The 22,233-nt window shown below is 37.9% G+C and overlaps 1 protein-coding gene across 5 annotated transcripts in view; it reads left to right on the forward strand.

The window, feature by feature from the left end:
* Nucleotides 1-22,233, forward strand: part of SRFBP1 (serum response factor binding protein 1) — a 76,281-nt gene that overhangs the window by 31,926 nt on the left and 22,122 nt on the right. For all 5 annotated transcript variants that reach the window (XM_049794985.1, XM_049794984.1, XM_049794989.1 and 2 more), the window contains one exon: nt 20,729-20,800. In XM_049794985.1, the coding sequence (XP_049650942.1) occupies nt 20,729-20,800 (72 nt within the window). The remainder of the gene's footprint in view (nt 1-20,728; nt 20,801-22,233) is intronic.

The raw sequence follows: 22,233 nt of genomic DNA on the forward strand, positions 1-22,233 counted from the left end.
CTGTTGTTAGAGGATGGCTGCCTGCAGGACTTGTAAGAGCTGCTGTCCTTCTGAATGAGACAAATGTGAACTTTCAGTTACGAGATCTTAACATCTCTTTCTAGTGTGGATCTTTACTAATTACAATGTGATATTACAGGAAGGACAAAATGCTTGCTATTATTTGATAACTCTTATCACTAACTCTTGGGATGCTTTTTTCCTGTCTTCAAGCAGGCTCTAAACAGACACTGCTGACATAATTTCACTGTACATACACTGTTTCCTAGGAGTGGGACATAATTAGATGCTCACTTTTCAGGTTAAATACTGTGTCTGTGTCTCCTTTTTTTTAATATGCTATACATACTCACACACGCATAGTTCTTCATGTATTGAAAACCGAGGAAGTGTTGGTGCTGGTCTGTATTAAGAAACTTTTTGTTACTTGAATTTGAAAATAACATATATTGTTGTGTTATTGTTGGAATGACATTTATTTTTTTATTCTATATGTTTTGATTCTATATGTTTTCATTGTTAGAACTGGAGATTAAAAATAACTTAATTGGCAAATACAATAATATCTCAAGCACAACAATCAGAAGTAAACATTGTGGGAAATGAGAGCAGTGAAAAATTCCAGCTACGTGGATGCAGGAACTGGGTTAATTGTTTGCAGGAGTTCTCGAAGCTATTGGAATAGTACACTGTTTTTTGAGTTCCTCAGATTTTGCTTTGCCAAAACCGAATAAAATATTTATTTAATGATTCATGAAAGATGGGAAAAAAGAACAGTATGATCCTTTCTAGTCCTACTATGATACTGCTTTTTTGAAATATAAAATTGTGTATACTTGCAGGAATTTTTTTACTTGTTTGTCAGGCTTGACAATACTGTAAAAATGGATTGATTATCCATTGTAGAGTACCTCTTACCATATTTAGGAGGCTATAATATTTTAAAAAGTTTCTGTACACAAAAATAACTGATTGTCTAGTGATTTCTTAGCAGTGTGTAGCTTATATTGAATTGTTTAAATTTCTTTGCTGAAACTTCATGTGGTTGCTTTACTGTGTATTTAGGAGTAGTTTTTGCCTTCGTCTTACAGTGAAAACCTTGGTATTATGGCAGGTGTTGCTATAGCAATACCATGTTTGGAGGGTGCCCATTAGTAAGATATGGAAGAAAGACTATTTGCAGTGCTTAAAGGGAAAATCTCCTTCAGTTGTTGGGAATGAGCAGCAGTTGGTTACAACCGTTGTTAAATGGCTTGGAAAAGTATGTTCTCTATCCTGAAAATTATCACTGGAGAAACAGATAATGCAATGTTTTTGTTTTAGTGCGCTTAAAACACAGTTTTTATCACAGAATAATGAGTTTAGTACAAGAGATACAGGAAAAAAAATAATGCTTTACTCTAAATTATTTTCTCTAAACTTTATATTTTAGCAAGATATGAACAGAAGTAGAGGTAAGTATGAACTCCAGTATTACTGTTAAGCTTTTGAAAGCCAAATTGTTTTGTAAAGGTAGAGCTTCAGTCTGAAGGATGTTTTCACAGTCTTTGGCCTTGGAACAAAAATCATCTGATTTCATCAAAGTAATAGTGATATGGGTGAGAAAGGGCTTTTGGTTAGGACTAGGGTAACTGATGCTTTTGCAGTAGGTCAGCCTAAGGAGCTTGATAGATCTTTCTCTTAGTATGGTCTTTTTGCATGGAATTTTTGTATCCTGAAATATCAAAAACCCTTATCATTTTCCTCTAACAGTAGCGGTTTCTTTTTTGGTTAATGATTTCATCTCCTGTAGCCTTGGTCTCAGTTAACATCTCACTGTAGAACTGTTTTCAGTAAGAGTGAGGACTCACGCACTTTTTTGCTGTTTTGCTTTTTCCTTCTCCTAGCATATGTTTCCAACAACAGTCTTGCATATTTTCTTTCATAATAGATCACAGACTTTCATATTAATGTTATAGAATATTTAACCTTTAAATGTTTTTGAAAGAGTAATGGGAAGCTCTTAAACTGTAGTATAATCAGCTCGGGAAGGGTCCTTGATACTTCTCAACAAAAGATAGAGGCAGGGGCGGTCCGGCTTTCACAATGGTATGGGCCAGATGCCACTTATAGACCATTTCAGGGAAGGAAGAAGGGATAGTACTCAAAGTCATTCAGCCCTCCTTCAACGGAGCAGTGCAGACCTTTGGCAAGTGTCTGACTAGTTATCCATGCATGATGCATTTCCCTGCGGTAACACAGGCAACTTGGTGCTTTGAGTGGTGGGGAGGTCCATGTGTGCATTACTAAGGCATACATATGCAGGAAGTCAGGCACTTTTACGAAACACTAAATTTTACTGCTTGTGTTCTCAACAGCATGTTCTACTTTGTCAGTGGTCCTACACAGCTTTTCTAGGTAAGGTGTGCCGTAGCAAAGCAGGTTATTTTTGTTGTACAAACTCTGAATATTCATTTTAGAGACAGCTCTGATTTTGTCAGGACTGAAGTAGAAAGCTATTTCAAGTAGGAAACACAATGTAAAGAGCATCTAACGTAACACAGAAGAAGCCAGCATGGATAAACAGTGTGTTCCTGGGCCCAACACAAAAAGGAAGTCCACCAAAGGTGGAAACAAAAACAGACTACCTGGGAGGAATGTATACACGCTGCCTGAACACACACAGATAGTGTTAGAAAATAGAAAAATCAGTTGGATTTCCGACTACTGAGTAAGTCCACTGGGAGCGAAAGTAAAGCTAAAGAAAAACAAGGATCCATAGCTCAGTGAGAGAACATAGAGAAGGGTGACATATTGAGCGGGTTTTTTTTCTTGGTTTTTAGTGGTTAGTTCTGCCCTTTGGCTTCTCAGTTTCCAGACCCTACGAGCAGAGTCTGTGAGAGCGAAGTGTTACCTACAGCAGAAAATTATGCCATTAAGGAATGCATAATTCAGTTGGACATATACAAGCGCATGGGACCAGATACCTTGTACTTGGGGTGCAGAAAGAGCTGACTGATGTCATGATGAGGCTGCTTTCATTGTTTTTGAAAGGTCAAAATAATTGAAAAAGGTTACTGATGTTTGGAAGAAGGTAAACATCATGCTTAACTTCAAGAAGGAGGATCTGATGGTCAGTCTCAACTTAGTATCTGGGGACTTTATGGAGCAAGTCTTTCTGGAAGCTAATTCCAGGAACAGGAAAGACAGGAAGATGACTGGGAATAGCCAGAGTGGATTTACCAAGGGTGAATTGTGCCTGACTGACCTGATTAATTTCTGTGTCAATGAGACAAGAAGGAAGGCCTGTCAGCTTCAAAGGGATTATAGTTAGTGGTAGAACATCCAACTGGTTGCTGGTTACAAGTGATGTCCTTTAGTGGTCTGTACTAGTACCAGTACTGTTTAGTGTGCTAGTAATGCCATAAATGATGATATGGGGTGCATTCTCTGCAGGTTTATGGATGATACCAAATTGGAGGATATAGATGATATGGTTGCGAGCAGGGCTGCTGTTCAGAGGGATTTGTACAGGGTAGAAAAATGAGCTGAGAGGAACCACATGTAGTTCAAGAAAAGCAAATGCATAGTCTTGTATATGGGATGGAATAGTTCCATGCAACAGTCTAGGCTGGAGACCATTTGGCTAGAAAGCGGCTTTGTGGAAAAAGGCCTGGGTCTCCTGGTGGACAAGAAGTTGAACATAAGACAAAAAAAGTGCCGCTGTGGAAAGGAACACCAACTGCATTGTAGGCTGCATTAGTGTAGCTGGCCGGGGTTCTTCCTCTCTGGTTGTGGTGGGACTAAAGCTGGAGTGCTGTGTCCAGTTCTGGGCTGCCAGTACAGGAAAGGTATGGATTACTGGAGCAAGTCTAGCAGATGGCCACCAAGCTGGTTAGGGGCTGGAGGGTATGATGTACAAGGTAAGAGAATTGTGTTCACAATTAATGACAAAAGGCTAAGGGCAAACCTTGTTACTGTCTGTAGCTACTTAGGATGGCCTAGGAATATGGAGTCATTCTTTCTTCAGAGATGTCCAGTGGAAGAATGGTGGGCATAAGTTGCATCCTAGAGACTTCTGACTTGCTTGTGTGGGGAGGAAGGGGGCAATTCACCACTGGGATGATAAAATGCTGAAAGAGGTAGCAAAGAGAGGGTGTGGGTGTTCAGTCCTTAGAGATGTTCAAAACTCAAGGGTCCTGAACAGCTTTCTCTGTGTAGAGCTGCTTTGGCCAGAAGGTTGCACTAGATCTGGAGGTCTCTTCCAGCCTGTGTAAGTCTCTGTTTACACAATCATAAGCAGGAGGGATTTTAAAGTTAGGAACAGTAAAACTGTAGATGTACAATAAAATATTTTAGCTCTAGTTAGGGGTGAAAACTATCTCATTCAGTCAGTTTTCATTTTTGGTCTTTAAGAAATAGCTTTGGGAGTAAGTCAAAAGAGTTCCATGCTTAGGTTTTGATATACATGAATAACTGCTATACTGTATATTTACCTTCCAAAGAGTGTGTGTAGGAGCATCATAAACAGTATTGAGTATAGGCAGCTAGATCAGGTGCTTAAGAATATGCTGTGTGGAGCAGTACTGTACCTCTACTTGTCTGGACAGTGGAATTTAATACTGCTTTAATTGATAAACTTACAGATAGTCTGTTCTGTGCTAGTTTGTATTATTGAACTGGTACTACCCATAAATAGACCTCTTTTTCAGAGAAGATGTAAACAAGTGGTCCTTAGTACTTTTTCAATGCAAAAATGGCAAAGTTATTTGTACGATAATCAATGTCTCATGACTGGAAGTGGGGAAGAAAGCAACTTGCATTTCGGTATTTAATTGTTTGTGGCATAGTGTTTTATCATCCTTCCCATATGAATATTAAAGCACCTTGGGTTTTGGATTAGAAGGGAAAAAGGGTTGGTTGCTGTAACTTCAAGGTCAGGGTTTTGTCTCTTTCGCTTTTACGATACGCTCTCTCTCCAGCTCATCTATCAAGACCATGATAGGTGGTTGAATGGGCTCACTGATACCTTCTACTTATTTCTAATCATGAAGTTCCATGGAATTCCTCTTCTGTGATACCCTTGTAGGAGATAATTCCTCAGTAACTCATGAGCATTTTGTTTCAGAAATATTATGACTTTTTGATATTGAACAAATTCTGACTTCAAAAAACTTCTTTCCTGCTGATTCTGTAATTAAAAACATTACATTAACGTTGAAATAATGAGCAAAGACAATGTTATGCTTCCAGAGAGAAGTAAGAGAGTCTGAACAAATACAAATTATTCCTGCAGCAAATGCAGGTGTATGTAATTGCTCTCCAGTCAAGACAGTAAGGATTTTGCTTCCAAATGGAATTTACTTCATGGCAATATGTACATGAGCTTATCCTTAGAAGCAAATGATGACAACTTCTTTTTATCAAAACACAAATGTTTTGATCTTCATAGCTGAAGTGGTATAGAAGTGTACAGAAGTCATAAGCTGAATGACTGTCTGGTGGGATGCCTTTCTCAGTGTTTATGAGGTCTGAGGCTTGGCTCTTGATATTCTTGTTTAATAACAATGAGGGAAGAAAGCCTTGTCAGGAGACTGCATAGTCTCAGTATACCCGCTTCCCTTGAATATTCTTACCTGAATATTCTTAAAATGGTAAGAAGGCATGTTGGTATACTCATTGACTGAGTTCTGTTCTGTTCTTAATCTTCATAGTATTTCATATTATTCTCACTGATACATTGCTTCCATTCATGTTTATGCTAAAAAAGGAAACCCCATATTTAATTGTTTTCCGAAGTCAGTCTCCTGTTTGCCTCTCTTGCAGGGTCAAAATACCTTAACTGAGCAAGCTTGACAATCTCAGTGTGAGAAAGCTGTAGGATATGATACATTTTTTTCTAGATAGTAAGCATGAGAGAATACTTAGAATTGTAAGGAAAACTGAGAGGAAAATATAGGAGGGAAGCCTTGTACTGTACAATTTTAGTTTGGAATGAGAAAACAACTGACAGCCGTTCCTACTGTTTTATTTCATTATGATAACAGAAGTAACGACTTTTTTTTTTCCCACACCAAATACTGCTTTAGATAGCCTAATAAATGATGGGCTGCATTTCTTAAATATAAGAGTCAGTAAAAATATCACCAGCTTCATTTTCAAGACTTCATCCTTGACAAGATACTTAAATAGAAGCAGTAACCATGTGCTTTTTTTCTTATGCACTAGATTCTTAGTTACAAAGTGAAAACAGATCACAAAGGCAGCTTTTTGTTGGATTTGAGACAACTTAAGGAAAATATTAAAGTAGGTTCTAAGTAAAGGTTGTCAACGTTCTTAAAAATATGGCTTGCAGATGAAGCTTTTTCCTCAAGTCTTGCGTAAGAATTTTACTATCTTATTTTTTTGTAAGGATGCAAAATAAGCTATTTTCACTTTTTAAAAAATATGGCTTGCAGATGAGACTCCATCTTCTTTCTGAATTCTGCATAAGTATTTTTATTGTTTATTTTAATAAAGAGGCAACCTTTGCAGTAGTACAAAAAAACAAATTAATGCAACCCATATGCCTTAATTTATTTGAAAATTGAGCAGTGACAGCAAACCAAAATTCTTACTATTGTTGTTATTCAAAATGACAGAAGTGTCAGCATGTTGCTGCGCTCATTTTGAAGATACTTATGCATATTCCAAATAGATACTTTTGTTGTTGTTGACTTCTTTCAGTATCCCAACATGTATTTCTCTTAAGTACGCCAACTTGGGCCTCTTCATTAGCCTTCTCTGTAATTCATCTGAACTTGAGATAGAAAAGAATGTTTCTGTAAGTGCTGCAGACCTTTTCTTTACATTTTGGCCATCCCATGCTGAGCTGTACTAATAGTTGCCAAATAAGATGGTCCTTGTGACATCTCTGAGGCAGTTCTAGTTAATTTCTTGCTGTATACTAGCTGGTCTTTGTACTTAATTTATTCTGAAGAAGCTAAAAATAATTATCTCCAGTAAATAGTGAATCTACTTAGTATTGCGGATCAATATTAAACTGTCTCAACATCTTTAATCAGCTGTTCTTTTGGGGACTCTTTCTTCTGAAGGGATTTCCCACAGAAATTAGGTCTTTTGTTCTTCACAGTTATAAAAGAAATTATTCTTGAATATTGTAGTAAAGGCTTTATTCTTGTTTCTTCTAATTGGAGGGATTGTGTGGGACAGAAAAAAAGAAATTGGATACCTACTATAAATATCTTTTATAGTCACTTGGAAACTAATTCAGGTGACTGCAGCTGCTATGACTTCTATTATAATTGATGCTTTTGTGTGTAAAATCTTAACTTCCCCCACGGTTGCCTCCTGCTTATGAAAATACATAAAGTCTGTTCTGGGAATGTAACACTAATGTAAATATGACTTCAGTGCTGGACAGACTCATTGGCACTTTTATTGAAGAGTGGATTTAGTGAACACATGGATGAATAGATGAGGCAGAATAATTGTACCTTTAGGAGATGGAAGTCATGAAAGTCGTGCCTTGCAAATCAGTGGGAGTTCTTTGAAGGAATAAATACATACAGTGGATGTTGCTGATTGAGTCTGTATATTATTTCAAATTTTCAAAAAGCCATTATCCAGCTTTCACCAAAGCCTCTCGTGGTTTTTTGTGGTTTGTTGTTTTGTTTGTCTGGTGGGTTGTTTTTTATGGTTTTGTTTTTTCTTTAAAAAGCGGTTCATGGATATGCGTTTTCTTCTTTTAGTCACAAAGTTAATAAGTGGAAGAGGGGAATAGATGGTTAGCTTTCATAGTGTTGGAAAGCTAACAGTGGAGTTCTGTGGAGATAGTGCTGGAAATGATTCAGGAAAATAGAATGAATGACAGAGGTTGATGATCCAAATTTCAGGATAGTGAGGCTGCTAACACTAAGACACTGCAGAATAATATTACAAAACTGACTAAATGGGCAATAAAATTACTAAAGAAATTCAACAGTGATAAGTGCAAAGTAATGCATGTGGTGGTGGTGAGAATTACATTTCCAATGGTTCATTTTCACTGGATTGAAATTGGCCATTACCAGTGAGGAGGTGGATATTGGAGTTACCATAGATACCTGTGTGAAAATGCTGTATTGTGATTTGGTGTCTTCAGACAGAAGACAGTCTGTTCCTATTTAAATCAATTGTTTTACCGTATACTGCGTAAGTCCTCTTAGTGTATTTAAAAAAAAAAAAGAAAAGAAAAAAAGAAAAAAGAAAACTAGCATGACTATAAAGAAAACTGTCGAGGGTGATCAGAGATACGGCATAGCATCTACAGGAGGTGTAAGAAAATTGGAATAGGATTCCCCAGGATACAAGGTGAACTACTGATGTTGGAGGTTTAGACATTTCATGTATTTGTCTTGTATAGTTCTTCTGCACTTTGTATACCAACATTTTGCTCAGGAGCTTTTAACAGCCAATTTGGAAATCTGTAGCTACTGAAAACAAATCACATTTTTCATATTTTGTTGCCAGATCTCTTTCCACCTTTACCCCTCACCTTGAGCAAATGAGATAGCAGGTTTGTCTTGCTCAAGTTTCAAGACCTCTAGGAAAAAGGACGAAAAGTAATTTATTTTCTTCCACATGGTGCTTTGAAAGACCAGAGGAGGAATACTTTTCCTGCAGATAGTGCATACTGGGAAGAAGAATGGAAAAAAGGAGATTCATTTTTTCTCCGTTGTGTATAATCCTTGACCTCTTCTTCTTTTATGCCCTCTGGAAGCAGACGAAGGGGCTGTGTGTACAGCTCTGTGTATTCACACTCTTCTACCTCTTTCTCCATCTCTCCAGGTTCTTCTCTCTTCATTATTCATTTCTGTTTTCATGTCTGTTTCAAACCAGAATCTAGCGGGTGGAGATTATTAGCTGCATTGCACCCATTTGTCAGTTACTGTCTTCACTGAGAACGTTGTGAGAATATAGCACATCCTTTTACTGGATGCTTTGGTGGTAGTCTTCCTGGCTCAAGCTCCTGCTGGGAGAAAAGAGGCTAGACTGAGAAAGAGGCAGCTTTCTGCTAGTTGTTCATAGCGTCCCCTTCTGGCAGGTAACGTTGTTTTTCTTCTAATTTTTACAAAAACAGTTCATCTGGCAACCAGCGGTACTGGCAACAGTTGTGAATACCGGGGATAGTAATTCAAAACCGAAGATAGTTCCAGCCAACACAGGACTGCTTGGAAATATGTTAACCCTGAAATTGTATGTGGTTGTTATTTTAATATTAGAAAAGCAGCGTGGAACAAATTGCCAGTACAGAGTGAAATTACAGATTGTACCAGTGCAAGTGAATACTGACAACTCAGAACTAAAAGGCGTTTGAAGAGAATTCTAATAATGATAATTTTGGCATCATTATGCTTGCCGTACTAAATAATCCAGTGAGCTTGGTTTTTCCTTTTTTTGTAAGTTTTCTTTGAATGCTTGTAATTGTAGTTTACTTTCTTAATATCTTCTACTTCTGAAATTGTCACAAGATTACAGACTTGCTAACTTATTTGTATCCTGTGGTGAAAACAGTGACTTGCTCCCTGAATGTGGCTACTGAATCAGATAGGAACCTCCGAAATTAAACAATTCATTTTAATATAATTGACTAAGTAAAATGCCAAGTTCACAGTGTTCATCTCAGTAGGCTGATGTAATTGCTGGCGTTTGACTTGCATACTTCTTGAAATATTAAATTAGTTTATAAACGTGGCAGAAAAGAGCAGCCTATACTTGCCAAATAAAGTTTGGGTATTTTACAACAGCTTAAACAAACTAGCCATGTTAACTCATCTTCTGGGGAGTTGTTTTTTCTTTTTTTTTTTTGTTATTAAACTACATGAGTAAGTAGTGTTTGCCTCAGCTGCATGCTCTGCTTTTAAGAAAGCTTGTACAGCATAGCAGAATAAGGATATTTAGCCAGAGGAAGGTAACCATTTGGACAAAATTATATTTACAGGAATAATGTGTAGTTTTATTTGATGTGGTTTTTAATAACTTTGATTTTCCAGAGAGCAATAAAGTCAGAAAACTGTAAGATTTTGTAGTGTGAAACTTAGTAGATGAAAACTCAAAGGTTGACATTGAATTTCACTTGGATCTAAAATGAGACAGCAATACTGTAGACATTTAGTAATGTTTAAAATTGGTGCCAGCAAAAACCTGACACCAGTGTAGTTTAAAAAAGAACAATTGCGAGACAAGTTCTACTTGAAGTACATTCTTGTATTCCCAATGAATAACTGTAATTTTGGAGTGCTCTTTTTTAACAGGTTAGTAATAGTTAATTCCCAAAGCAAATGCCATATATTCCTCTAAAGTGAGATGGCTGTACAGCTTTCGATTTTTTTGGAAGTTCTATTCTGATAATTTCCTCTAGTGACTTCTTTGGTTTCATAATTTAAAATGAGAATTAAGTTTTCAGATTTTTTCTTAATCTGTGCTGTAGTATTCCTGCCCAAGTTGTTATTAATCCAACAAGGCTGAAAATTAATGATTTCAAGGAAGATTATTTTTTATTTTGAGAAGTCATATATTAAAATAAAAGACAAGTTAAACAAACATTAAATTCTATAAAGCTTTTGAAAATGTAAGGCAATTGATGAAACATGCGAAGTCATTAAAAAATACATGACATTTTCTTTAGTGTATGCTTCAGGAAAATTAGCAACTGTAGAACCCTTTCTTTTTATGCTTTCCTTCCTCTTTGTAATACAGAATCTAGATATTTGATAAGTGAAAAATACTGTAATTACTGTAGGACATAATAATAATCTTAAACCCTAATGATACAGGGGAATGTATTTAAATTATAATTCACCTAATTTGTCTGCAATTAGAGAGAAAATGTCTTCATTTCTACTGGATAAAACCTCTGGTTTCAGTATGTGATGATATAGAATCAAGTCATCCAGTCAGGTTGCCGGGAAAAGCATTGTTGGCTAGACTGGTGGAACAAAAAAAGATCTATGGAATTCTTCTTTGTTGTGGTTTTGTTTTCCTGTAGTTGTCTGTTCTTTATGACACAGGTATTTACAGTAAAACTTGACTTCTATGGAAAGTTAAATCTGTATATCTAGACTTTGAAATTTTATCAGACTTACTACATTAGCTGTAAGCTTAGCAAAAGCTTAACTTCTTGAAATATTTACTAAAAGAAGATGCCATTCCTGAAAATGTGCAAACTTATGAAATACTATTTATTCAAACAATATTACTAAATATTTGTAAGACTGGTAGTATGAAAACAGTTTAATAGCAAGAAGTTCGCACAACATGCAGACCATTGCTAACTGGAAAGACGTTCCTACCCCCATTGTAATGTGAAATGTCATTTTCACTTAGTAAAAAAATACATTAGTAATACGCTTATTTATTTGTCTTGTTTATATTAATTTTGAGTGCATATATGCCTCAACACACAGTCTTTGCTTTGTCAGTATATTACATTATATGAGATGAAAAGGTTTGGGAATCCATCTTCCCAAACACATTCACCCTGTGGTTAATTATTGTCTTTTATGGTCTCTGTTAGCACCCAGTAGAGTTATAAGCTTTACATGTTTGCACCACTTAGATTTTGTGTCCATCTGTAATTTAAAAAGCAAGGGTTTATGCTGTTGAGGTGCCAGTGAGTCACCAGAGAAACCATGACAGTAGCTCCCAAATAGACTCCCTCACTTTCTCTATCTGAAAAGTGCAGGCAGTGGTGTAAATATGCACAAACATCGAAAATCCTGAGTGTCATCTTTCCAGGAAGAACAGTGAGTCAACCTGAGCAAGGCTAGTGTAAGTAGATTAAGCATATCTTATCTTTCACTTCTTTACCTAAGCATTTTATAAATGTTCTGTTTCAAGTATTACATTTAAATGCTTTTAATTGCATTTTTTTTAAATCTAGCATGAACTGAGTGTAGCTTGAGAGGCATAGCAAGGCCCTTCTCTGTGTAGTATGGGAAGATTCTGTAAAATGGGGGAGATGAAGTGCTGAAGTTTCCCAGCACATCCTCTGCCTTGAGCCTCAAGTGTGATACTACACCCAGGAATGAATCCCCATTTCAGCTGCATGGGCCAGCAGGTGAGCTGACACTTCCAGGATTGGCGAGTGCAGGTTTTTTCCAAATGACTGTTTTAAAAAAAAAAAAAAAAAAAAAAAAAAAAAAAAAAAAAAGTTATGAAAACTTTTACGTGGAGATACCTACATACTTACTTGACTCATGAAGGGCAATAATATTCTGAGCAAGTGACCTGGCGGTCTGTATAACTTATTAACTTTCTGGGCATCAGTCAAATTCAGACCTGTGACAGGGACAGCCCTAACATCCTAGACTCCCTGTCAATCAGTCTACCTCTAATGAGACTGGGTTTGGCTCCCACTGGATTCTCACTGGTGGATTGAAAACCTCAGTCCTGCTCAGCAGTAATTTGAAACTCTTGGTAACTGTGGCATAATGCTTTCACATCCACGGATGTGAAGTGTTATGTAAAGTGTCTGTTTGCAGTATGCTGCAACAGGAGGTAATGGCAGGTCTTTTTGGAATCGAAATGCTGAAATGCTGGATTGAATTCCTGATGAAAAAAGTCTGGTTTTTACTTGCCACACTTTCAGATTGTGCTGTATTTTTAGTAGAAATATATAGGTGCGAAGACCAGAGATTTCTAGGGGCTGCCAGCAATAGAATTTTTAGTATCAATGTAGTGCTACTATATCCATTTAAACTAATATATCAGCTTATATTTTTGTTAATTAGGAATGAAACATTTTAATGATTATCCAATCTATTTCTTAGCACCAATTAAACTAAATTGTGTGGTTGCATCATTTGGGCATTCTCATGTTGTCATTCAGCCAGAGGAGATAAATGTGGGTCTGGGATTACTTGTCACAGTCAACAAAAAAGGAAATCATAAAAACAAAAGTTTGAGTCTTTAGGTGTCAAAAGTTTTCAGAAGATACAGTCACAAACAAATAGCAAATAACAGTGTTCTGAGTTTACCTAACATCAGGTTACCATTAGGGAAATTTGAGACAAATCAGTAGACCTCTCTGGAAGGATTTTATGTAATTTAAAGGTGATGGACAAAGATGAGAGTGACCTGGATTGCCTAGATTCCATTCAGGAAAAAAGTAAAGCCAAATGGAAGATTAAATTTCCAGGAGTAAGGAAGGCTACAGGCTCTTTGTCTAGAATGAGAGTTCTCTTCTTCTGTATGATATTACCAACACAGATACTGCATCCCATTTTATTCATATTTTTAAAGTTGTAGTTTAAAAAAATGAGAGCAAATGCAGAAAAAACTTACAGAGGTTATATATAGACAAATTTTCATTCAGTGGTAGGTGAAGTTCAGGACATTTAATTACTCAGAGGGGGACTTGAGAGGTGACTTGGTAATAGTTTGTAAGTACTGGCAGGAAGGCAGCCAGCTACTCAAAAGTGCTTAATTTTGTCTGTTGGTAAAATTACACAGTGATTTTATAATAAAGCAGATATCTCAGTGTAGCAGTGATCTGTTTAATGAACTTACTAATAAGCTTAAGCTGCACTTAACTAGACAATATCAGATTTATTAATTTTAGCCAAATTCCCCTCCTGGCAATACTATTCATTTTGGTTTCACATATGGTAAAATGGGGGCTTGGGGGGATATGGCTTGGGGGGTGCATTTATTTTATTTTTTTACAGAGGCAGAGCGCCATTTAGTTTGTTATGGTAGTCTGCTAGTGAGACTTACATCTGTAGAAATTCATGTGTGTGTATATATATATATATTTGGCTCACAGTTAACTGACAAAAGATTTGTATTTGTAAACTGTCAGGGGAAACAAGTGTGACTTTTTCTTCATAATCACATTGGTATAACCAACTAGAGTACTGCATTTCTTGAAAACAGGCCTTCACAGGTGAGACAGATTTGTTCTCTTACCATGGATTTAGTTTCTTTTTGAAAAGCATGTAAACTTTCAGGTGAACCATGGCTGATTTATTTCACTACTTTGAAAATCACCTGCTTGTAAGTGCATCATCCCATTTTTGTGTACTTTCACAATGATAGTATTTACACTGAGTCAAAGACTACTTTTGCTCTGAATGATTAAAATACTGTACTTTTACAGACTTAGAGGAACAAATTGATTATGACAGGAAGCTATGCAGTGATTAAATTATAGAATAAAGAGTTGAAGACCTGTTCTGAAATGACATGGTTTTGGTTTTGGTTTTTTTCCTATCCCTTTCTCCTCACTAAGGAACCGTATAAAAATGACCGAAAACAGCAAAATGCGACTGAATGCTGTGGAAAAAAACTTTGCAAGAAAGTAGTCTCAAACACCTGTCCAAGGGTAAAAGTTATAGTAATGTTTTAAGAGATATAAGTGCAGTAACGGGTAACAAACTACAGTCAAGATTTCACCAGAAGCATTTTATTTTTGGTATGGGTGTTCTGTTATCTACTCATATACGCCCTGATTATATTACTACTTTTTTTTGTGTGTGTAGAAATTGCTCCATTTTAAGACAAAAATCACACAAAGATTGTGTGTAAGGAGTGATTTCATAAGGAAAGGCTTAACACATACAGCTAAGGAAATGTGAAAAAATTATTAGGAAAATGAATGAATTGCATGATAAAGGTAAAACAAAAATACTAGTCAAAACAAAATTGAAATTGGGTAGTTTTTAATAGTGTGAGGTTTCCTAAATTTCTTCCACAAGCCACTGGCAAACTTTTTTTTTTTCTGAGTCATCTAGAACTGCCTTAGACAGCATAGCTGGGAATGCATTTTATGTGAATAATCTTGCATTTCTGAGATGTCTCAGAGCCTCATCCGACAGGGGTTTTTTGTGTCTTTCCTGTCTTCCAAAGGCTGTTCAATGAATTACTTTTCCATACCCAGTAAGTTAGAAACTGTATCTTCCTCAGTATCACTTGGATAGTGTCATCTGAGCAACCACAATCAATATGGGCACAAAATTGTATTTTCATATGCCATTTAAGCTTGACATACTTATGTTCAATATAGTCTTGCCTTTCTGTGTAAGACAGTTACTGTTTTGTAGAATATGTTCATCACTTTTTAAAAATGAAAAAACCAGTCTATGCTGTTCTAAGTTTCTGTAAGTAGTGGGGTGAGCTCGCTGCCTCTGGTACTGGGACTCGCTTCAGAGCTGCATGGCTGCCCCATAGCTACCCCCGCTGCATGCTGCCGTGTCCCTTCCTGTGCCTCAGCACTCCCTTTTGCCAGCCCAGGCTAGTCTTTGCCCACCCATAGTTACTTTTTCCCCAAATCGGTATGTCAGTGTGACTTCATAGGCAGTCTTGGCTTCATGTACTATTACCTGTTCGGTTACTTCAGTACTGTCAAGCCTTGCAAGATGTCCCCCTCAAAAGGTGCCCTGTACTCCACCTTTCCGTGAAGCTTGTCTGTTTTTCATGTAACTCTCCCTCAATGATCTGTAAAATCCAGCCACTCTGTCAGTTTCTCGCATTATCTGCCACGTCCAGCAGTTTTCTTATGTCCAGTAGTTTTCCCCATCCTGTTTATTCAGCTTAATCTCAGGCCAAGGCCTAGTCATCTGCCTGCAGCCGTGATGTGGTCCAACTGGCTGGTGGGTTGGTTTGCCCGACATCCCCCCGCCACCTGCCAGAGCATGGAACAGCTGCTCGTGCAGTGAATGCCTGGAGGAGCGTCGGTCTCCACATTGTGAAAATCGTCGAAAAATTGTGCAAATCCCAGCCCTTGAGGGGCAGGTTGCTGATCATACTCTGTCACCTCCACTACCTCCTTCCAGTCTTATCTTTGTTGCTCCTGTGGCAGTTCTTGGCTCAGCTCAGGCACCAGGACAAAGAGAGCTACACTCTTGTGCTTTGTGTTATGTACATCAGCCTGTAGAGAATCTTCCCTTGCTCAGGTCCCTGTTCCTTAAAGGGTTTCATGACAGAAGTTGAGAAGTTGAGTCTGTAATTAAAAGACAATAAGCTGTTTCCCTTGTTGCTAACTACCTGTTATCCATCAGCGTGCCAGTGTTTGGCAGCTAGGGCATTGGTGCCATTGGTGCTGGCAGTGGATCTGAAAGTCAGTAGCTCTTGTTGTAATTGTAGTCTCTTTCCCACAAGAGAAAACATGATCAGTATGCAGGGCAGAAGGATCTGTTGATCCCAACAGTTGTTTCTCAACATCCCTTAGGAGGCAGTCAGTACTTCAACACCCTATTTTTAAGGCCTTTTTTTGTTTGGTTTTTTTTTAGGTATTTGGGGGTTGTTTAAAATATTTGTCAGAGATGATTTTCAAGGAGAGTGTGTGTATTGGTTGGTAGGGGGGCTTTGTCTGTATTTACCTAATCTGGGATTATTGTGGGCTGGATACTTCATAAAGTAGCATACTTGTCTGGTTCCCTCTTAATTTTTGTATTCCCTCTTCACTTGGAACATAACACCTCATTAATCTTGGAAATTTACTGGCACAGGATGTTTTGATATCAGGTATTAACGTGATTTCAGAAAGCAGCTATAATCTGTGAGGGCATGTGGAAGGTGATGAGAGCATTCTTTGTTATGAGCCTCCAGTAGTGGACCTTTGCGATGCTAAGGGGATAACAAGCAAAGGGGGAAAGGATGAACAAAAACACAGAGAGGAACAGAGCTGGTGGACAAGGGATAACAGAGACAGTGACAAAGACAAAAAGTCTTCAGTCACTAAGTAACGGGCCATTAAGAAACAATTGGTATTGCTCTGGGGAAGGCCAGCCTGGACTCTGTGACTGATAAGAAGGACAAACAAGATGGACATGAGGATTTGGGGATATGGGAGGACCTGTGGACTATGCGAAACTTACTGAACAATTAATAGGTGGGAGGGGGTATCAGAGGGGCCAGTCCCAACCAGTGCCAGTCAGTACCCTTATCTGACCAAGCCCTGTGTCTGATCACCACAGACTGTCAACTTTTTATAAATCTTTTCTTAACTCTCTGTGTAATCTCACTCTTTATCCTGTGTGTGTAACTGCTGGAAGGACTAGGTGCCAGCTACTGGGGGGACCAGCATGAGTGGATGGTCATGGACTCCAGTGGGCCAGCAACTGGAGTTAGACCAGGGCTGTAGGTGCCCTGAGCCTGTGGTAACAGCAGCAGGAGCGGGTAAGGGTCTCAGCTGCAGCCACAGGGGCAGGAGCAGCACCTGTCCCAACTGGGATGCCAGGACACTGTGTGTCCTGGACGCAGCTACAGCTGAGACTGGGGCGAGTGAAGCAAGTGAGGCTTTCGGAGCAGCATCTGGACTGGGACCACAGGTGTCTGCTGCTGACGGTGGCAGATGAAGTGTCTGTATTTTTACGTGGCTTGACTTCATGTGGTTTGACCCCATGTGTGTGTCTCTTTGGCATGTGTAATTCACTAGCAAACTTCCAGTCGGACTAGCAGTGAGTGGGAGCGCTGGGTCCAGGCAGGAGTATCGGGTGGAGGACCTATGCTGGTGGTGTTTAGGAGGGAGCTGTGAGCATGGGGTGCCTATATAACAAGAGTACCTGTAAGACAAGAGTGTGAGTGCATGCATCTGCCTGCTAGTAGCTTGTTGCCAGCCAGCAAGTAGGAGGCCCATGAGATGGATAAAAGGGCTCTGGACCCAGGCAGAGGGGTATTATATGGACAGAGGGATATGCTGTGCTGGTATTTGAGGGATCCACGAGTAAGGAGGGATCCGTGAGGGATCCATGATTTGAGGGATCACGAGCATGTGCTCGTGAATCTAGAGGGGGTGGGAGGGGGCATAGTCTAAATAGTGAGCTTGAATCCTGACCAGATGAAAAGGAGGAAAAAGTCTGGGCTGACTGTACTTAAGTTCGTGCAAGTCCTGAGGGTGTTAACATGTGGGTGCTGCCAAAGGCAGTGCCTTGTCTTTGGCAGCTAGCTGCATAGCTCAGCTTCACTACTGGTTGAACCTGCCAATGCGAAAGCAACTGCCACATCTATGGACCTGCGACAGAGACCTCCAAGACTCTGGATGCACCAGACTGGGCTCCAGCAGGAAGGAATCCCTGGACTGGTCCCAGAGATGCTGGAGGTGGCAGCCACCTATAACATCCCTTATCATAGTTGGTAAAAGATGTTGTAATAGATATTCAATAAAAAGGTTCTCTTTGTGAGTAAGGAGTACTTGAGATACATGCATCTCAAAGCTGAGAAAACCCTACTGGGAAAAAATATCACTATATTCTTTTTCTATTTTCTTGTCTGCTGCTGACCATTAGTAGACACAAAAGAAATGTCTATTTATTCCAGTAGCTTGACCTATGTGGCTGCTTTTACAAAACCAGGGCACTGCTGAGGACTATGTAAGTCAAAAATGCTTGTTTTGCCTTAAATCTAAGAGAAGTGACAGAGATGCTTTATAAATTTGGGGGTTTTAAGCCTTAACAGGAGGTTCCTAGCCTCATTCTGTATACTAAACATTTCAGTGAAGCTCTATTCATGACTTGACATTCCAAACTGTAATTCTTTCTCCATTATTGTGCATGATTCTGCAATGTTAAGGGAATTCTGCAATATTGGCATATAAAAATTAAATCTTTGCCATTGTAGTGTAGGGATTTCTAAAGTTTACCTGCCTCCTCTCTGAACCAGGTTGCTGCATTTAAATTCTAAAGAGACAGGAAATAGGCAGTTTTATTTGGGATGAAGTTCATATACATTATCTTTTTTTTTTAATAAAGCAACAGATGGATTTAATGAATAGTATTGGGTTCCAGAGCTTCATTCATAGCTCCCAACTAACTATGTGACAATAAGCATGTCGCTTAACCACCGTGTCCTACTTTCACCATCTGTGAAACGCTTTGGAAGATCATGGAAAACTGAATCATAGGTCTTTTCCATCTCTAGATTCTATTAGGTCATCCAACTGTCCATCTGCCAGTAGAGATTGTTTCCTACATCCACCAGTGTTTTTCCAGTCTGGATTCTGTCCTCCAAGTGATTGCACTTCCACCAATACCTTTGGGAGATGATTTTGCAGACTTCTACACCTCTTTGTCGAGAAGCTCTTCTGACAGTCGCAAAAAGACATATTTTTTTGTTGTTGTTAATTTAATTTTGTTCTGTTACTTTATTCCCATTATTATATGCTTACTTATAGTCTTAAGACACATGCAATTTATACAACACCTTAAAGATCTAGGTAAGATGCAAACTCTCTATAAGGTATCTAATATATAGAGGGAAGGACAACATAAGGTTTTGAAACACAAGGTATGAGCCTTTTTAAGAAACTAAGCTACTTGGTTCTTCCTGAAATTACATCTGAGGAAGTGTGCAGACTGCTTCACATTCAGGACAGAAACAGGGTAGAATATGGAAACTTAGAAATGGAGCAGGATCTTAAATGAAAGTGTTGGAATACTTACGAAGGATGATTAAGTAGGGGAAAAGAGAGAAAGGAACAAGTATAATTTAGCTGTTGAACATCAAAAAAACATTTTTTTCCTAGATATTTGTAAATTATATTTCCCATAATTTGATTTGCATTTGAGTCTTTGCTAACACATTAATTATTCTTAGCCAATAGTTACAGTAGTTGCTTTTAAGCGTTTTCAGTTAGTGTCTTTCTTGTCCAGGTCTGAGCATAATGTTAACTACAGGTGCAGCCTAAGCACCTGGACATGTTTCATTTTCTCAAACTGTCATACTTTGGGCACTTCCAGTTTAGGTTTTCTTCTTTATTGACCACAGGTGTTGCAAAATTACTGTATTTTATATTTAAGTCATCTACTTTCCTGGAGTTTTAGAAATTCAGCGAACAGCTAATTCAGCAAAAAATTGATTTTCTTCAGGTATTGAAGCCACCAGCATTGTGATATAGGCTAGATCTAGATGAACGCTATCAAAATAACTAGGTTTCTCTGTACAAAGTTTTTTATTTTTCAGAACTATGAATATGTGGAAGTTATTTGGGCTCTGCATAACAGTAGTTAAACTGCTTTTAAAATGGCCATCTGGCAAACAACTGGTATGTAACATGATTTATTTGACGCAGTGCCCTAGGAGGCAAAAGCCAATATTCAGCGCATTCAATTGATAGGATTAATAGGGCATTTTGTAATACAACATACATAAAGTATGTATTTTAAAAATAACAAATCTGCCAGGGGGGCATGTTTCATAAAATATGCAACTTTTAACAAAATCCACTTGTCCAGGGTTTTCATTCCTCCATTTCAACTGCCAATGGAAATGCTTAAGTCCAGGAATGAAAACTGCATGTGTATTCAGTCTCTTCAGAAAAGGAAATTTTTTTTATTATTATTCTCAGCTTTATTTTCATTGTCTCAAAATTATATATTCACATATGTTGGTAAGTTCTGATGTAACTTCAGAGTCTAAGGTAAGTGGGGCATTTCAAACCTTCCAAAGTTTATTTGTAGCACAACAATACAGGCAGTTTAAACATTTCTGTAAATAAAATCACCCTTTCTGCATATTTCACTGTTGAAAGTCTTTGTTGCCCTCAGTAGTAGTAGATACAGTCAGATTAGGTGTAAGTAATGTTTTGGAAGTCAGTAAATGTAGTATTTACATACACACAAAAAAAATCTCTATATAACAAACTAATTTTTTTTTCCTTTGAGATCAGTGAGAAATGCCATGAAGTTAGAATGTTTATGAGGAAGGTAAATCTTAGAAAGATTTTATAAAGTCTGATCATAAGAAGAATAAATATATCTTTTGTCCACAGGAAATAAAGCCAGATGAAGTTACCAGACTTGCTCTTAAGACAGAAGTTAGTTTTGAAAGTGTCTGCAGAAAGGTAAGGCTTGTTGTTTTTTGTTTTCTTCCCCTGCTTGCATGAGTGTGAAAGCGCTCCTTAAGAAAAGGTGCATATGTGGGTGGGAGTATGTCCATTTGCACAGTGTGTTCTGCATGTTATATTGCATCTTCATTGTAGACCTTACTTCCTTTTCTAAGGAAACTCATCCACTTGGACATACATGCAAAAAATTGTGTAGTTGTTTAGTACAAGTGGCTTGTCACCTAGGTTGATGGGCTACTCTCTAGTAACTGGAATAGAATACCAGGAGGCATAGTACTGTTTTTTCAGTATTTATAAATAGATTTGTTTTGTTTATATAGTACATATACATGGTTTAGTTAGTGTAAATAATCTAAGCTTTCAATAACAGCTGGGAAAAGGCTCTAAATACTTTCAGATTCAGGAAGAAGTTTCCACATGAACAAAATGTGACAAAACATGATGCTGAAATAAAGGTGGAATTTTAACACCCCTGTGACTCGTTAATTTCAGTGCAATATTTCTCCTGAAGTCCACTGATGGTACATTATTAAATATTAACTAACTAGTGATGTCTGTAAGAGATGAAATGAAGACATACAAGTGGGAAGATGCTTGTTGAAATGAGCAGTTGAGGTTGAGAGCAGACAGGCTCTCAGTCTAAAAGAAGAGTGAAGAAGAGCAGAAAAAAGTACTGTTTTAAGGGATGTGCTGCAGAAGTGATGCCAGAAAGCAATTCTGAATCACAAAATATCAGTACATGAAATTGTATATTTTCCTCCACATTATCCTAAATTCTGATGTGTGGCCCACTGAGGGAGTCTGAAATCTGAAATGTTTATAGTCCATAGGCTAAGTTTTAATGTAGAATTGGATCATTTCCTCCTATAAAGGCATCATTAGTATGTAATTAGCTTGCTGTTGCAAAGCACAGTCATGTGTGATACAGTACAACTATTAGCATAGTGTGCAGCAGGATTTCCGTGCTTCATGTGAGCAAAATCAAGTTAATAGGAAAATATGGGAATTTGGTATTTCTGGAGCAGTGTTTGGATGGAAGCATCTTACTGCTTTTCCTTCTCTTAATGATAGAAGAGAGTAAGGAAAAGGTCACAGATATAATGACATGGAGCTAAAAAGCAGCATTCTTCTTTTAAATGTATTTGACCAAGATTTTCCAGTCTGAAGGTGAGCTAGTCAGAAACTGTTTACTATAATGTTAGAAATGGTGCAGAAGTGAAACTTATGGATGTGTGAGGACACATGGAGAGGGATTTCATGCTTGAAGAGGGATGCTAAATGCAAGTAAGACATTTTGTCACTTCCTGTAGGAGATTCTTCTGCCAAGAATTTGAATGCATCAGACTCATGCTGGTTGCATAAAGTATAAAAGCCCCAAAATGAAACAATTGATGATATTGTTTTAAAGGAATTTACAGGTTTAGAGTTGG

Source organism: Accipiter gentilis, chromosome Z (assembly GCF_929443795.1).
Source record: "Accipiter gentilis chromosome Z, bAccGen1.1, whole genome shotgun sequence".
NCBI lineage: Eukaryota > Metazoa > Chordata > Aves > Accipitriformes > Accipitridae > Astur > Astur gentilis.